This window comes from Leucopleurus acutus (genome assembly GCF_964270905.1).
Source record: "Leucopleurus acutus genome assembly, chromosome: 7".
Lineage (NCBI taxonomy): Eukaryota > Metazoa > Chordata > Mammalia > Artiodactyla > Delphinidae > Leucopleurus > Leucopleurus acutus.
In genome coordinates this window covers 38,734,395-38,750,211 of record NC_139150.1, presented here as the reverse complement: position 1 = coordinate 38,750,211, position 15,817 = coordinate 38,734,395, and the positions used below count along the sequence as shown (strand labels likewise).

The following is a 15,817-nucleotide window of genomic DNA, read 5'->3' as shown; positions in this document are numbered from 1 at the left end:
ACTCAATTCCGTTTGTTTTTATGGCTGAGTAATAGTCCATTGTATATATGTACCACGTCGTCTTTAGCCATTCGTCTGTCGATGGGCATTTAGGTTGCTTCCATGTCCTGGCTATTGTAAATAGTGCTGCAATGAACATTGGGGTGCATGTGTCTTTTTGAATTATGGTTTTCTCAGGATATATGCCCAGTAGGAGACTCACTCTTGACGATGGCAGCAGTGCTGAGTGCCCAGCGGCAATGGTGTCCTTGGCACTGACCTAACCTGACTGCTCCAGGGAGTTGGTCCAGGCTGTGTCCTCAGCTGCCTGGCCCCTCTGGGTTCCTGTCTCTGCTCTGAACCTGCTTCCTATTGAGTCATTGAACTCTCTGAGACCCTTCCAAGAAATTTCTCTTCTGCTTGAGGTACCTGGAAGCAGTTTCTGTTCTTTGCCATGAAGAAATTTGACTGATTCAGAGGGTCACAATGGAATAATAAAGCAGCCAACAAAAACATTATACTTAGCTAACATTTGTGGACTGCAGGCATTGTGCAGAATGCTTTAAATAAATGATGTCACCAAATCCTCAGAACAACAGGATGAGGCAGGCATATGGGTCTATTCTTTCAAGAATCATCTCAAGGGCCTCCTTTTGTAAGAAAGCTTTTCTAATCTCCATTCCCTCTTGCAAGTAGACTTGAGTCCTCCTTTGTGTCCATTCTGTGTCCTATAAAGAGGAGAGGATGGGTGTATGTGTGTATATATATATTTATACTTATTTTTATATTTGAATATTTATATATATTGTACACACATGTACATACACATATATTCTTATATATAAATATTAAATATATAAAGTATGTATAATATACCTAATATTATATGATATAATATGTAATATATAATACAATATATATATTTTATTTCCTAGCCTTTTATTAAGCTCTTACTATATGTCAGATACAGTGCTTAGCCATTCACTCACATGATCTCATGACATTCCCACCAGAACTTTATGAATTAGATTTATTAGCTATTTTACAAAAGAGGAAGTGAGACTAAGAAAGGTTAGATAACATTTTCAGGATATTACCTATGAGCTGCAGAGTTGAGAATTTAACACATTCCATTTTGTTTTGTTTCAAATTCCAAAGCCTCTGCTCTTAACACTGTACAAACTGCCTTCACTGCCTCATTACACTCGCATGGAATTGCTTCCTTCCTGTTCTGGACTGAGGCAGAGTCTGATTTCACTTGTCTTTTTTCTTTTCCCTTACTTGTCTAGGAGGGAGGGCAGATCTCCATTTCTTATGGCACTTCATCCAGTCCTCTGTCCATGGCAGACATCACGAGTCGATGATTACACTCTGTCCCAGCGAGCTATCTCAAGAATTCCTCTCCCTCTTTTCTACAGGAAGTCACTCCCAGTTAGTTAGAGTTGAATCCTATTGCTATTCCTGACTTAGAACAATGCCTCTCACATAAATGTGCTTAGCAAACTGTTGTTAGAGTGTTGCTATTTTCTTCATTTTACAGATGAAGAAATGATAATTAGAGAAATAATAAGCCATTCACCTGGGGATATTAGTGTCTACCTCATGGGGTTTTTTTGTGAGGATTAACTGAATTAATGCACATAAAACTCTTCAAATAGTGTCTTGGCACAAGGTAACTTGGTTATTAGTACTGCTACTCAAAAGCACACATGTGGTATCCATAGAGATAGGAAGGCAGTTGGTGGTTGCCAGGGGTTGGAGGGAGGGACGGATGAGGTGTGACTACTTAATGGGTATGAGGTTTCCTTTTGGGGTGACGAAAATGTTTGCAACTAAATAGAGGTGGTGGTCGCACAACATTGTGACTCTACTAAATGTCACTGAATTGTACACTTCCAAATGGTTAATTTTGTGTTGTATGAATTTTCCCTCAAAAAAAAAAAAATTCTCAGAGGTTATAGTGGATGGGGCAGGACCAGGGAGATCTGAGAGTGAGGGCTGCCTTTAGTTTTGCTCCCTGGGCCCCTTGCTCACCCCAGCTTAGTCCAAGCCCTGGTAATGTAGCCAGAATTTGGACCTAAGCCTTTAGTTCTCTAAATAAAGGGTCCTTTCCGCTTTAATATGTTGCTTTAGAAATCAGGGAAAGTCTGTCCTCACTGGTGGATAGTTGTGATTTGTGTGCTGATAATTTCAGCTGGAGGAGGAGTTGTCCTCACCTCAGGCAGGAAAACAAGTGAATTTTTAAAGCCCTTTATAGTTTACGAAGCAGTTTTAGAGAACAATGGGTTGCAAATAATAGGAACTTACTGTACATGAGTAACCCATCTAATGAGCATAGTCAGCATGACTCAAAGAGACAGGTGGGCAGGAAGGGAAGTCTTGGAAGTTTATAGTCAGAAACTTCTCTTCCTGAACTTGGGGTCTGTCTTGCTGACTGCAAAGGAAACGCAAAGACTTCAGAATGGTGTCTGTTAAAAGCAAAGTGACATCATTCTCCTCCCTGGTCTGTAAGCAGCTCCACTGAGTTTGCTGCGGCATTAATGGGGCTGGTGACAGCCGCTTAGTCTAGGCTAAATAGACCTTAGGGTACAGTCATGAATTTGCCATAAGCGTGAAGTGACTGGGAGAGTCCTTGTGAAAACAGAATCTCAGATCTTCCACAGCTAATCTCTTGGCAGTTTGCTTTATTTATAACTGTGTAAGTGTGTTGCAGCACAACCCATTTTGTAAACACAGTGCAAGCAGTAAGATATTAATGAACAGCCACCTCTCATTTTAAGGCGACTTGACATGTAGAACATAGCTAAGAACTAAGTAGCAAAAGGTGGTTTTAATTTATGACATGTTGTTCTTGTCTTTGTGTTAGATGGATTTTGAGGTGGCCTTGACCAGATTTCTGGTCAAAGGGGAAGCCAGTGTCCATGTCCACCATCTGTCTCCTTGTAGCCCTGGCCCTAATGTACCAGTAGAGCAGAGGGGAGTGCACAGCAGTTATTTCTGTTGCTTACAAAACCTTAAAAAGATCTCGAAAACCTTTTCAGGTTTTTTTTTTTCTTTCTTTAGGCATAAACCTTCTCCCTCTGCCACTGGAGATACAGAGATAAATGGCATGGTTTCTGCCTCCAAGATCTATCAGTCTAATGGGAAGATGGTCACCGAAAGAGCTAATTGTGATGTAGGTAATAAAGACCATTCTAAGAGGAATAAGTACCAGGTGAGCAGAGGAGAGGGGATATTCAACTCTATTGATCATATTGGGCTTGGGGGTGTGGAGTAGGGCAAGATTAGTGGGGGGTTGAGAGAAGAGATAACATTTAAACTGGACCTTGAAGGATTTCCTTGGACGGTGAAGTGGTGGAAGGGTGTGTGTGTGTGTGTGTGTGTGTGTGTGTGTGTGTGTGTGTGTGTGTGTGTGTGTGTGTGTGTGTGTGTGATGGGGACAGAGAGGAAGCTTTTGCAGAGCAATGACAGAACACAGAACTCTGCACGTAGTTGAGTTCAGAAAGAGAAAGACTGAGTGTTGTATGGTTGAAATGTGGGAACCAACTGAAGGGATAGGTTGGGGAAAGAATGAGTTGAACAAATCTTGCGTCCTTATTTCATCAGTGAGAAAAAACAAAGATGTGGAAAAATTAGGTGCCCCGCTCTAAGTTCACAAAGATAAGAATGCAGAGAGTAATGGAAAAATGATGCAAAGGGAAAAAGTGATCTTTTGAGATGCTGAGAATGACAAAGTTTTCTGTATTCCTAGGAATACAGGTGATTTTATCATGATTTTAGACTGCCTAGGTGTCAGACAATATACATTGAGGGCCTGTCTGAGCAAAGATGTTGGAAGAGATGGTGCTTTAATAGTCTGTGCTGCCAGGTCAGCGTGGGCGAAGTGGGCCTTGGGCTTGTGTCATTTGTGGTCTTACATAGGGTCACTGTTTCTTTGGTTTCCATTTTCAGCATTTTTATTTCCAGATTTGTTTTGGTGATTAACTTTTATCAAATGTTGAGGTGAATTTTAGGTGAATAACATTTGTGTTTAAATACATTTTGTATACTCTTTAGGCCGATTTCATTGGCCGGTGGTTAATTTTTTCTCCTTGAGGAATGTAATTCTGTTTTTGCCAAGAGACTCAATGGGGAAATTCTACTTTATCACCAGTTTTAAGTACTTTGAGTATTCTGTATCAATTACAATGATATTTGTTAGAATTTAGAAAATGAAATATATGTGCTGAATATTCGCTATTTGCCAGTCCCACTGAGCTGTTCACTGGTCTGCATCCTGCTCTGTGCCCAGCACCGGCTGGGCTTCCTTGCCTGCTGCTATCCAAGGCATCAGCACATCAGAGAGAAGCTCAGCTCCATCCCTTTTTGGGCTTGGGTGACCACTCCCTCCCCTTCTCTCTGCAGGCCTGGGGATGCTAAGGCTCCCTCTGGTGTTTCTCCATCCTTCCTCCATTTGCTGACCTTAGCCTCCCACTGCCCCAAATCTTTGTAAACTCCTCAATTGCTCTGTATGAAAATTCCACATTTCCTGGAGGACCCCACTGATGCATTATTTAGGTATGCTCAGAGAAAGTATATTGAAGATGCATATATGATAATTTGCATTCATATAGTAAGTTTATTACATAAACTGAATTTAGTGGGGGTACAATTAGGAAACAACTTTTTTCTTTACGTTAAAATGTAAGGCAAAACATTTTTTAAAAATTCCTACAACTAACAACATGCTTTAGGACTTTTGCTTCCTCACCTCTTGAAAACAGCTCAGGCAGAACCATGTTTGGCTATTATTGAAGAGTTATATTTTCAAGTATTAGAGAACCTAGTTGAATCTAAAAAAAAAAAACCCACACAATGACTCTCCATCCTGCATACAGTTTAAAAGTTTCACCCGAGTTCTTTGCTCTCTCCTCAGCTTAATTCTGACTCAAAGCTTGGGGTTTGGCAGTGGGAAAGATGGGCATTATCTGTACTTTCACTCTTTCCTCTCCTACCCTGTCCCACCAAACTCCAGGATTTTTTTTTTTTTTCTGGCCGTGCCACATGGCTTGCGGGATCTTAGCTCCCCGACCAGGGATCCAACCTGGGCCTTGGCACTGAAAGCACTGAGTCCTCACCACTGGACTGCCAGGGAATTCCCCTGGAATTTTTAAAATATCCAGCTTCAAGTAAGTAAGATACCAGCCTCCCTTATCTGACAAGCTCTGGCTTTTCTGAGAGATTCACTTGAAAGCTTCTTCAGTTGGCTCCAGGCTGGGTGAAAACATCCCTTTCTCATATCTACATATAAGTTTACCTTTGAAGAACTTTCTTTCTGATGAATCTCTAGTTTTCTCTTTCATATGCTGCTGGGGAGGTGAGAAATGGATGAGTTTGGCCTCTTTTAATAATTTCTGAGAGGACGTGTCCCTAGATGATAGATGATGATCTGTTTCGATAGCTTTGAGGCTTTAGCTAAAATTTCCTGGTTAGACATCAAGAAATGTCTAATCTCACATCCTGTTATGTTTGCATATTTTAAAAGGCATATTAAGAAAAGAAAAAGATGATGGCTATTCTGACTGGTGTGAGGTGATATCTCATTGTAGTTTTGATTTGCATTTCTCTAATGATTAGTGATGTTGAGCATTCTTTCATGTGTTTGTTGGCTATCCGTATATCTTCTTTTGAGAAATGTCTATTTAGGCCATCATCAAAAAATCTACAAACAATAAATGCTGAAGAGGGTGTGGAGAAAAGGGAACCCTCTTGCACTGTTGGTGGGAATGTAGATTGATACAGCCACTATGGAGAACAGTATGGAGGTTCCTTAAAAAAGCTAAAAATAGAGCTACCATATGACCCAGCAATCCCACTACTGGGCATATACCCTGAGAAAACCATAATTCAAAAAGAGTCATGTACCACAATGTTCACTGCAGCTCTATTTACAGTAGCCAGGACATAGAAGCAACCTAAGTGTCCATCAAGAGATGAATGGGTAAAGAAGATGTGGCACATAATATGCAATGGAATATTACTCAGCCATAAAAAGAAATGAAATTGAGTTATTTGTAGTGAGGTGATTGGACCTAGAGTCTGTCATACAGAGTGAAGTAAGTCAGAAAGAGAAAACAAATACCATATGCTAACACATATATATGGAATCTAAGAAAAAAAAATGGTCATGAAGAACCTAGGGGCAAGACGGGAATAAAGATGCAGAACTAGTAGAGAATGGACTTGAGGATATGGGGAGGGGGAAGGGTAAGCTGTGACAAAGTGAGAGAATGGCATGGACATATATACACTACCAAATGTAAAGTAGATAGCTAGTGGGAAGCAGGCACATAGCCCAGGGAGATCAGCTCGGTGCTTTGTGACCACCGAGAGGGGTGGGATAGGGAGGGTGGGAGGGAGGTGCAAGAGGGAGGAGATATGGGGATATATGTATATGTATAGCTGATTCACTTTGTTATAAAGCAGAAACTAACACACCATTGTAAAGCAATTATACTCCAATAAAGATGTTAAAAATAAATAAAAGAAAACGATAAAATAGAAAAGAAAAAGAGGAATATAGATGGAAGAAAGTGAGGAAAAAAATTCATGAGAAAACAGAGGGAGACAAAAATAAGGGAAAGTGGAGAGAGAAAAAGCAAGAAAGAAGAGCTCTCATCTTGATGTCCTGAAATTCCTGCTGATGTCTTGCCTTGTATTAGTTGACTCTCAGTGTAACATTGCCCTTGGATGCTAAAGTGTGATATTTTATTTGGAAAGAGTTCAGTGTAGTGAAATAAGTGATAATTTCAAAAAGAAAAAAACAGACATTTAGGAACACTGTACTAAATTGCTAAAATTTCATTTTTAATTCTAGCAGACATTGAATTTGTTCCTTTACCATCCATTTCAGCTTCCTTGAGTGACAACCATGGACTTTAGGAGGGATGAACCTTATCTTCAGGTCCAGAGGAGGGTCCTGCTTGATCTAAGCCTCTCAGAATAATCCCAGTTCTTTGTCACAGTGATTGATACAGGTTTAAGCCAGTCAGAGCATAGCAGTTCCCATCCTACAGACACTGTGTTGGAGTAGTCCAGTAAGAGTGAAGCCTGGGACTTTTGTATGATGACATTACCAAAAACTGGCTTTGGCCTTTGTTCTACCCTTGGATGTGACTGCAGAACCACCATAAGTGCTGCTGGCAGTCATTTTATGAGGCCAGCCCAAGAACAAAGCCAACATTTGAAGGCAGACAGAACTGAGGTAACTGCAGAAATATCGAGCCAGAGCCTATAGACCAAACCATGCCTGGGACCAACCCATGGAAAGTCCTATGGACTTTTCAGTTACAGGAGCTAGTAAATTCCCTGAATTTTTAAGCCAGTTGAATAGCTTTTCTATTATTTGCCACAGAAATAATCTCAGTTGATAACACTTTTGTTGCATTTGAGTAATTTAAACTGAATTAAAACAACCAGTCCTCAGTCCTCACTAAAAGACAATATACATTTATAGTTTCTGAATATCAAATGCGTTTATAGTTTGTTACATACGCAATGCAAAGGATCGAAACTAAAATCCCAAAAGCCGGACCTCATTGCTTCATTCACACAGAATAAGGGCTATGGAATTTCAAGGAACACAAACTTTAATATTAAAGTTACTTGAAGATAAAGGAAAAATTATAGATGAGCCAGAGCTGAAATGGTTTGAAAGAACACAGCTATTTTGACATAAACTTCTGCCAAGCTAGGCAGAATAGAAATGAAGAAAAACTGGTATGAGTTTGAAGTCTACTGTTTGCCAGTTACTTTCATAAACATTATCACACTGAATTTTTACAATAATCCTTTGAGATTGCTATTATTCCCTCCCCCACCTCCATCCCCATGTTACATTTGTGGAAACAGGCTCGGAAAGGAAAAGCAATTTGTTCAAGATAATATAGTTATTTAGTATCAGAGGCAGGATTTGAGTCCAGATTATGTTCTTTCTACAAACTCGCTGTTTCTTTTTAACAGCGGTCCCTAACCTTTTTGGCACCAGGGACTGGTTTCATGGAAGGCAATTTTTCCATGGACCCCGGGGTGGGGGATGGTTTCAGGATGATTCAAGCACATTACATTTATTGTGCACTTTATTTCTAATTATTATTACATTGTAATATATAATGAAGTAATTATACAACTCACCATAATGCAGAATCAGTGGGAGCCCTGAGCTTGTTTTCACTTGCCACTCACTGATAGGGTTTTAATATGAGTCTGCAATCAATTGATTTATCATGGTCTCTGTGCAGTCAAACCTCTCTGCTAATGATAATCTGTATTTGCAGCCACTCCCCAGCGCTAGCATCACTGCCTCAGCTCCACCTCAGATCCTCAGGCATTAGATTCTCATAAGGAGCAGGCAACCTAGATCCCTCACATGTGCAGTTCACAGCAGGGTTTGAGCTCCTATGAGAACCTAATGCCGCCGCTCATCCGACAGGAGGCGGAGCTCAGGCGGTAATTCGAGCGATGGGGAGCGGCTGTAAATACAGATGAAGCTTTGCTCGCTTGCCTGCCTCTCTCCTCCTGCTGTGTGGCCTGGTTCCTAACAGGCCACGGACCGGTACTGGTCCATGGCCCGGGGGTTGGGGCTTTATAAGATGTAGCTGGAAACTACAGGGGTCTGTAATGCCAGCCAGGGTTGGAGCAACTTAGAATGCATCTAGTAGTTGCTTTGTGTGCCGGAGGTCTTTTAGATTGCAGACCCTGAGCTTTAGCTTTTTTGGTAGTATTTAATTTACAAACAAGTCTGGCCCTCTGCCTTGGGAATAGCAAACACCCAGGAAGAATTGGATTCAGTAGTGTTTGCTTCCATATAACCTAACCAAACATAGGATGCCTTATTCTGATGCACTGCTTCCTTCTCGTTTTCCTAAAAAGATTCATGAACCCTCTGCCAATATGATAAGTGTTGGGGGAAATGAGTTTCTGAATTGTCATTCTAGGAATTGCCTTTTGCAGCTGAAACTTCACCACTTAGTCAAGCCTTCCCCTGCCATCTGCTCAGCTCCAAAACTGCTGCAAAGGTTGAGAGGATCTGCTTAAATTACAAAGAATCATATCTATGATAGAAATTCCATGCCATGAAATCTTCTCTTATTTTCCCAGCTTGTCTGACACTGGCTCCAGAGGACCACACTTTTAGGATCACCAGGGTACTATCGCAAGGTACCAGGTCTTCAAAGGCAGCCTTTCTTTCTTTCTTTCTTTTTTTTTTTTTGCTGTACGTGGGCCTCTCACTGTTGTGGCCTCTCCCATTGCGGAGCACAGGCTCTGGACATGCAGGCTCAGCAGCCATGGCTCACGGGCCCAGCTGCTCCGTGGCATGTGGGATCCTCCTGGACCAGGGCACGAACCTGTGTCCCCTGCATCAGCAGGTGGGCTCTCAACCACTGTGCCACCAGGGAAGCCCCAAAGGCAGCCTTTCATCAACAAATCATCGTTTCCAAATATTCATTGGAACTAACCTCATAATCCAAACTTGCAAACTCATCTTGTCCCCAGCTCTGGGCCAATCAGGTCTGAGAGAATTTAAGGAAATCTCCATCAGTTTTGATGGCTTAATATCATCTTAGTCTGTTGGTATTTGTGGAAGTGACTAACCAGGCACACAGCAGGCATTGTCCTTCAGGTCTAATTGTCAGACTCTTCCCCAGTTTTTGTGAGTAAACCTGTCTTACGCCATTGCTCTAGAGCCTACGTGCCTATCTTTTCTCCCTGTGCTCAAGCTGTCAGTTTAGCAAGGGCTGAAGTTCTTTTGTTATCAGTTCAGCCCTTGTAAAGGCCTGTGTAGGTCTTTGATGCTTGCTTCCATGTCTCTCCAACATTTATTCCTTCATTTGTCCACTCATTCATTCATTCAATATGTTCATTTATTAAACAGTTTTCGCCAGTTTGTTAATGCTGGTCATGGCAATTCAAAATGTCTCAGGTCATGCTCCCTAGAAGCAGAGATTGATGTGGGTATTCTTAGCAAGCCATTTCATCCTGAGGGAATGCTGTATATGTGGTGGGGAAACAGAATAGGGCAGGGGAAGAAGCTAAGCTACGATGTGATTTCACAGGACACTCTGGAGTGAATGGTACCATACAAGTTATTCTCCCCATAGGCAAAGGGGCTGGGCTGTTACAACCCTGCTATCGGTCACTCGTTAGCTATGGACCACCCTTGGAGGTGGGTTTGAGTAGAGGCTAATGTGAGCTCGCAAGCACCGCCAGACAGTTCTGTCAGGCAAGGACAGTTTCTCTGGGAGGCTTGGAGTGTGAGCCATGCACTCATGACATCTGAGGCACGATAATGACAAAGTGGATCTAGGTGGAGCACCAATAGTATCTGCATCACAGTGATACCTGATATTGAATCTCTGAGTGACTCCATAGGAATGGGTCATTGTAAAACAACGTGGAGATGGAGCGATAGAGCTATGCACATACGGAGCACATACACCAAGCTAGGTGTGAGTATGTGGGGGAATGCAATAGGGGTGAGATGGAGGAGGAAATTTCCCCAAGACAAATGATTCATAAATTGAGGCCTGAAGGGTAAGATGGATGATGGAAGAGGGAGGAAATTTCCACCAGAGAGCATGAGCATGAACATTGGTAAATGGGGCTGCATTATGACTTTTGTGTGCCTTAAGCACTTTAGCCTCTCCTGAGCCCCCTCCTCCATAAAAAATATTAAAAATTGTATGTTATGACTATACTGATATAAATATCGATGTAATCCAGGTTGGATTATATTTATTTTTTCTTTAGATTTTAAAAGAGATTGAAACATTTTCATAGTCCCCTAAAGGTACCTTGACCCTGTGCCTCTTATGCCTAAATGGACGCGTGGGCCCTGTCAGTGAAGGTAGGAACATGTGGGAAGGCAATCCTGAATAGATCAGTGCTGCTGGATGCTAAGTGCGCCACTGTTTCTGTCTCCTGGCCTTTGCTCCCATCTGCTGCCTGCCTGCATTTCAACTAACCCTTATCACCGCCTTCCCCTAAGACCATGCTTTCCTGAAACTGGACTGGGTTGGATAGTGTCTCCCACAAATTCATATCCACTGGGAACCTTAGAATGTCATTATTTAGAAATAGGATCTTTTCAGATGTAATTAGTCAAATTCACATGAACATCTTAGAATAGATTGAGCCTACAATCCAAGGACTGGTGTTCTTATAAGAAGAGATGACACAGAGAGAGGAAGGCCATGTGATGTTTGAGGCAGAGATTAGAGCAATGCAGCTACAAGACAAGGAATACCAAGAATTGCCTGCAGTTATCAGAAACCAGGAGAGAGGCATGGAACAGATTCTCCCCTAGAGCCCTTAGAGGGAGCCTGGCCCTGCTGACACCTTGCTGTTGAATTTCTGGTCTCCAGACTGCAAAAGAATAAATTTATGTTGTTTCAGCCACCCAACTGTGTTATGGTGGAACTTAGTTACGGTAATCCTAGGAATCTGGTATAGACGGTCTCTGCAGAACGTCTCACCTGAATCTCAGGTGTTCCTGGTTATGAGTGGGCACAGTCGGGCCCTGATTTGTCACCTCTTTTCCCCATTACTTTCTGAAGTAGCTGTCCACTTTCCAGCACTGATAGTTAGTCCCTGAGTACTGAAGAGCAAGGAGATGAGTGGACAGACCAGAGAAGTTGCTAAGGTAGCTTTTGTTTCACGGGGCAGTTTCCTTCATTTACTCATTGTATCACACTTACTTTCAGTAGTGCTGGGTGCTAGAAGAAAATGGAGCATTGTTTTCAAAGTTTCAAAGAAAAATGTTCGCTTTGGGGGGCAGGAGGAGGAGAGGAAGCTAGGTACAGTAAATGTACTGTATAATATTTTTCTTTTATCCCTAATTCCAAAAAGCCTGTCCAAAAAAACCAGGCTTTTCCAGTTTCCTAGCCATTTAACAAAAGACTTCATGTGTAAAAAAATTGCTGCATGTGTAATACATGTAAATGTGATGATAACATGCTGCAACATCTCATAAACTGTGTGCTCCTGGAGGGGAAGGACCACAGCTTTCTCTTCTTAATGCTCAGAGTCTGGCACAGTACCTGGAACATCATAATCCTCCAGTAAATGTTTGCTGAATGAATTAATCTGCCATACATTCATTCCCAAGGTGATTTAGCTCATTGGGGTCATGGGGCAGATGTCCCTCATTGTATCACATGCACAAGACCTAAGGTTGCATCTTTTCTTTTTTTTTTTTTGATACATTTATTTATTTATTATTTATTTTTGGCTGTGTTGGGTCTTCATTGCTGCTCACAGGCTTTCTCTAGTTGAGGCGAGTGAGGGCTACTCTTCATTGTGGTGTGTGGGCTTCTCATTGTGGTGGCTTCTCTTGTTGTGGAGCACAGACTGTAGGCACACAGGCTTCAGCAGTTGTGGCACACAGGCTCAGTAGTTGTGGCTCACGGGCTCTAGAGCACAGGCTCAGTAGCTATGGTGCACGGGCTTAGTTGCTCTGTGGCATGTGGGATCTTCCCGGACCAGGGCTCGAACCTGTGTCCCCTGCATTGGCAGGCGGATTCTTAACCACTGCGCCACCAGGGAAGTCCCATAAGGTTGCATATTTTAGATGGGACCACAGTTTTTTTTTGTGCAAGTGTATGAATGAATAGCTGTATTGTCTAGATATTACCTCCAAACAAGTTCACAAGATCAAATACTCTCCACTTACATGTCAGTATGCTTGACAAAGGTACTGTCCTTTATATACAGTAATACTAGTTCAAAATTATAATTCTACAATGGAAATTTTTTGTTTATGATTGAAAACACATCATTTTTATCAGGTTTACTGGATATGGAGAGTAATTTTAACATTTATGGAGTGTCTGTTATGAACCAGGACTATGGTAAGCACTGTATATGCAATATCTCATTCAGTCATCACAACTTACCTATGAGGTAAGTTATTATTATCACCACTTTACTGGGAAGAAAACTTACATTAGACAGATTAATTAATTAGCCCATAGATTTGCAGAGCCAGGGTTCAGAGAGTTGTTTTTCTAACTGCAAAATGATTTGCTGGTGAATCTCAAGCTTTAGTGTACTAAAAAACATCTAGGGGAGTTTGACAAAAATACAGATTCTTAGATCTTACTACTAGGGAACCAACAAGTCTAAGGTAGGCTCAAGTATCTATATCTTTAAGTATCACCCAGGTGACCTGGATGCAAGTGGCCCATGGGCCACACTTTGAGAAGCACTGCTTTGTACTATGAGATGTCAGATACACAGTGTGAATTATTCTTTTTTATCTAATGTCTTTGATTTAACATAATTTTCCCCCTTGTGGCTGTCTAGTTTTTCCAACATTATTTATTGTAATGGCCATTCTTTCCTCACTTCTTGTAGTTTCATTTTTATCATAAATCAAGTGTCCATATATATGGGTTCTGAACATGACCCTCCTGTTTTATTTTTTTCTATATAATTCTTATCATCCATTGTAAACACTCTTTGAGAAATTACACTGTAGACCAAAGGGCAAGAAACATTGGAAAACCCCATGGATCTTTTTGTGAGTGGACATAATATCTGTAAAATTTAGAGATGGCCATTTGCAAAGCAATGCCCAGCATTTCCTGGAATCCTCATTTAAATGTATCTATTTGGTCTACCAAGTACAATTTCTAGTATTTTTAGAAATCTGTCTACAGTTCAGTAACACTCAGGAATTACTCTTTTTCCCTCTCCATATTTGTAGCTCTCACTCCCCAAGACCTCTTTTACCAAATAAGCATTATGACATTTTGGGAAAGAAGTCATCTTTTTTAAAAAATTAAAATTTGTATGGAAACACAAAAGACCCCAAATAGCCAAAGCAATCCTGAGAAAGAAAAATGGAGCTGAAGTCAGGCTCCTTGACTTCAGACTATGCTACAAAGCTACAGTCATCAAAACAGTATGGTGCTGGCACAAAAACAGATATATAGATAAATGGAACAGGATAGAAAGCCCAGAAATAAACTCATGTACCTATGGTCGATTAATCTACAACAAAGGAGACAAGACTATACAATGGAGAAAAGACAGTCTCTTTAATAAATGGTGCTGGGAAAACTGGACAGCTACATGTAAAATAAAGAAATTAGGAGAATTCCCTGGCAGTCCAGTGGTTAGGACTCAGCACTGTCAGTCACAGGGCCCGGGTTTGATCCCTGGTCATGGAAGTAAGATCCTGCAAGCCATGCCAAAGAAAGAAAGAAAGAAAGAGAGAGAGAGAGAGAGAGGGAGGGAGGGAGGGAGGGAGAGAGGGAGTGAGGAAGGAAGGAAGGAAGGAAGGAAGGAAGGAAGGAAGGAAGGAAGGAAGGAAATAAATTAGAACATTCTCTAATACCACACACAAAAATAAACTCAAAATGGATCAAAGACCTAAATGTAAGGCCGGACACTATAAAACTCTTAGAGGAAAACATAGAACACTCTTTTAGAACACTCTTTTACGTAAATCACAACAATATCTTTTTTGATCCACCTCCTAGAGCAATGAAAATAAAAATAAACAAATGGGACCTAACTTAAAAGCTTCTGCATGGCAAAGGAAACCATAAACAAAACAAAAAGACAGCCCACAGAATGGGAGAAAATATTTGCAAATGATGCAACCGACAAGGGATTGATCTCCAAAATTTACAAACAGCTCATGCAGCTCTATGTAAAAAAAAAAAAAAAAAAAAGAACCCGACAAACAACCCAATTAAAAAATGGGCAGAAGATCTAAATAGACATTTCTCCAAAGAAGACATATAGATGGCCAAAAAGCACATGAAAAGATGCTCAACATCACTAATTATCAGAGAAATGCAAACCAAAACTACAGTGAGGTATCACCTCACACTGGTCAGAATGGCCATCACCAAAAGTCTGCAAACAGGGCCTTCCCTGGTAGCCCAGTGGTTAAGACTCCATGCTCCCAATGCAGGGGGCCTCTGTTCAATCCCTGATCAGGGAACTAGATCCCGCATGCTGCAGCTAAGAGCCTGCATGCTGCAACTAAAAGATCCTGCTCACTGCAACTAAAAGATCCCACATGCTGCAAGGAAGATCCCGCATGTGGCAACTAAGACTCAGCACAGCCAAATAAATAAATATTTTTTTAAAAAGTCTACAAACAATAAATGCTAGAGAGGGTGTAGAGAAAAGGGAACCCTCTTGCACTGTTGTTGAGAATGTAAATTGGTACAGCCACTGTGGAGATCAGTGTGGAGGTTCCTTAAAAAACAAAAAGTAGAACTACCACATCATCCAGCAATCCCACTTCTGGGCATATATCTGGAGAAAACCATAATTCAAAAAGATACACGCACTCCAGTGTTTACTGCAGCACTATTTACAATAGCCAAGACATGGAAGCAACCTAAATGTCCATCAACAGTGGAATGGATAAAGAAGATGTAGTACATATATACAATGGAATACTACTCAGTCATAAAAAAAGAACAAAATAATGCCATTTGCAGCAACATGTATGGACCTAGAGATTATCAAACTAAGTAAATCAGATAAAGACAAATATCATATATCCCTTATATGTGGAATCTAATTTAAAATGATATAAATAAACTTATTGACAAAACAGAAAAAGACTCACAAATTTCGAAAACAAACTTATGGTTACCAAAGGGGAAACATGGAGAGGAGGGACAAATTAGGAACTTGGGATTAACATACACGCACTACTATATATAAAATAGATAACCAGGGCTTCCCTGGTGGCGCAGGGGTTGAGAGTCCGCCTGCTGATGCAGGGGACACGGGTTCGTGCCCTGGTCCGGAAAGATCCCACATGCTGTGGAGC

The 15,817-nt window shown here is 41.2% G+C and overlaps 1 protein-coding gene across 1 annotated transcript in view; it reads left to right on the top strand.

Annotated features, from left to right (window-relative positions):
• LOC309963872 (spermatogenesis-associated protein 31D4-like) overlaps window positions 1–15,817 on the top strand; it is a gene marked incomplete at its 3' end in the record, with an annotated part of 52,616 nt that overhangs the window by 12,925 nt on the left and 23,874 nt on the right. Inside the window, 2 exon segments of the mRNA XM_082842396.1 lie at window positions 3,043–3,155; window positions 3,159–3,193. Of these exon segments, the coding sequence (XP_082698522.1) occupies window positions 3,084–3,155; window positions 3,159–3,193 (107 nt within the window). The 5' untranslated portion in view covers window positions 3,043–3,083.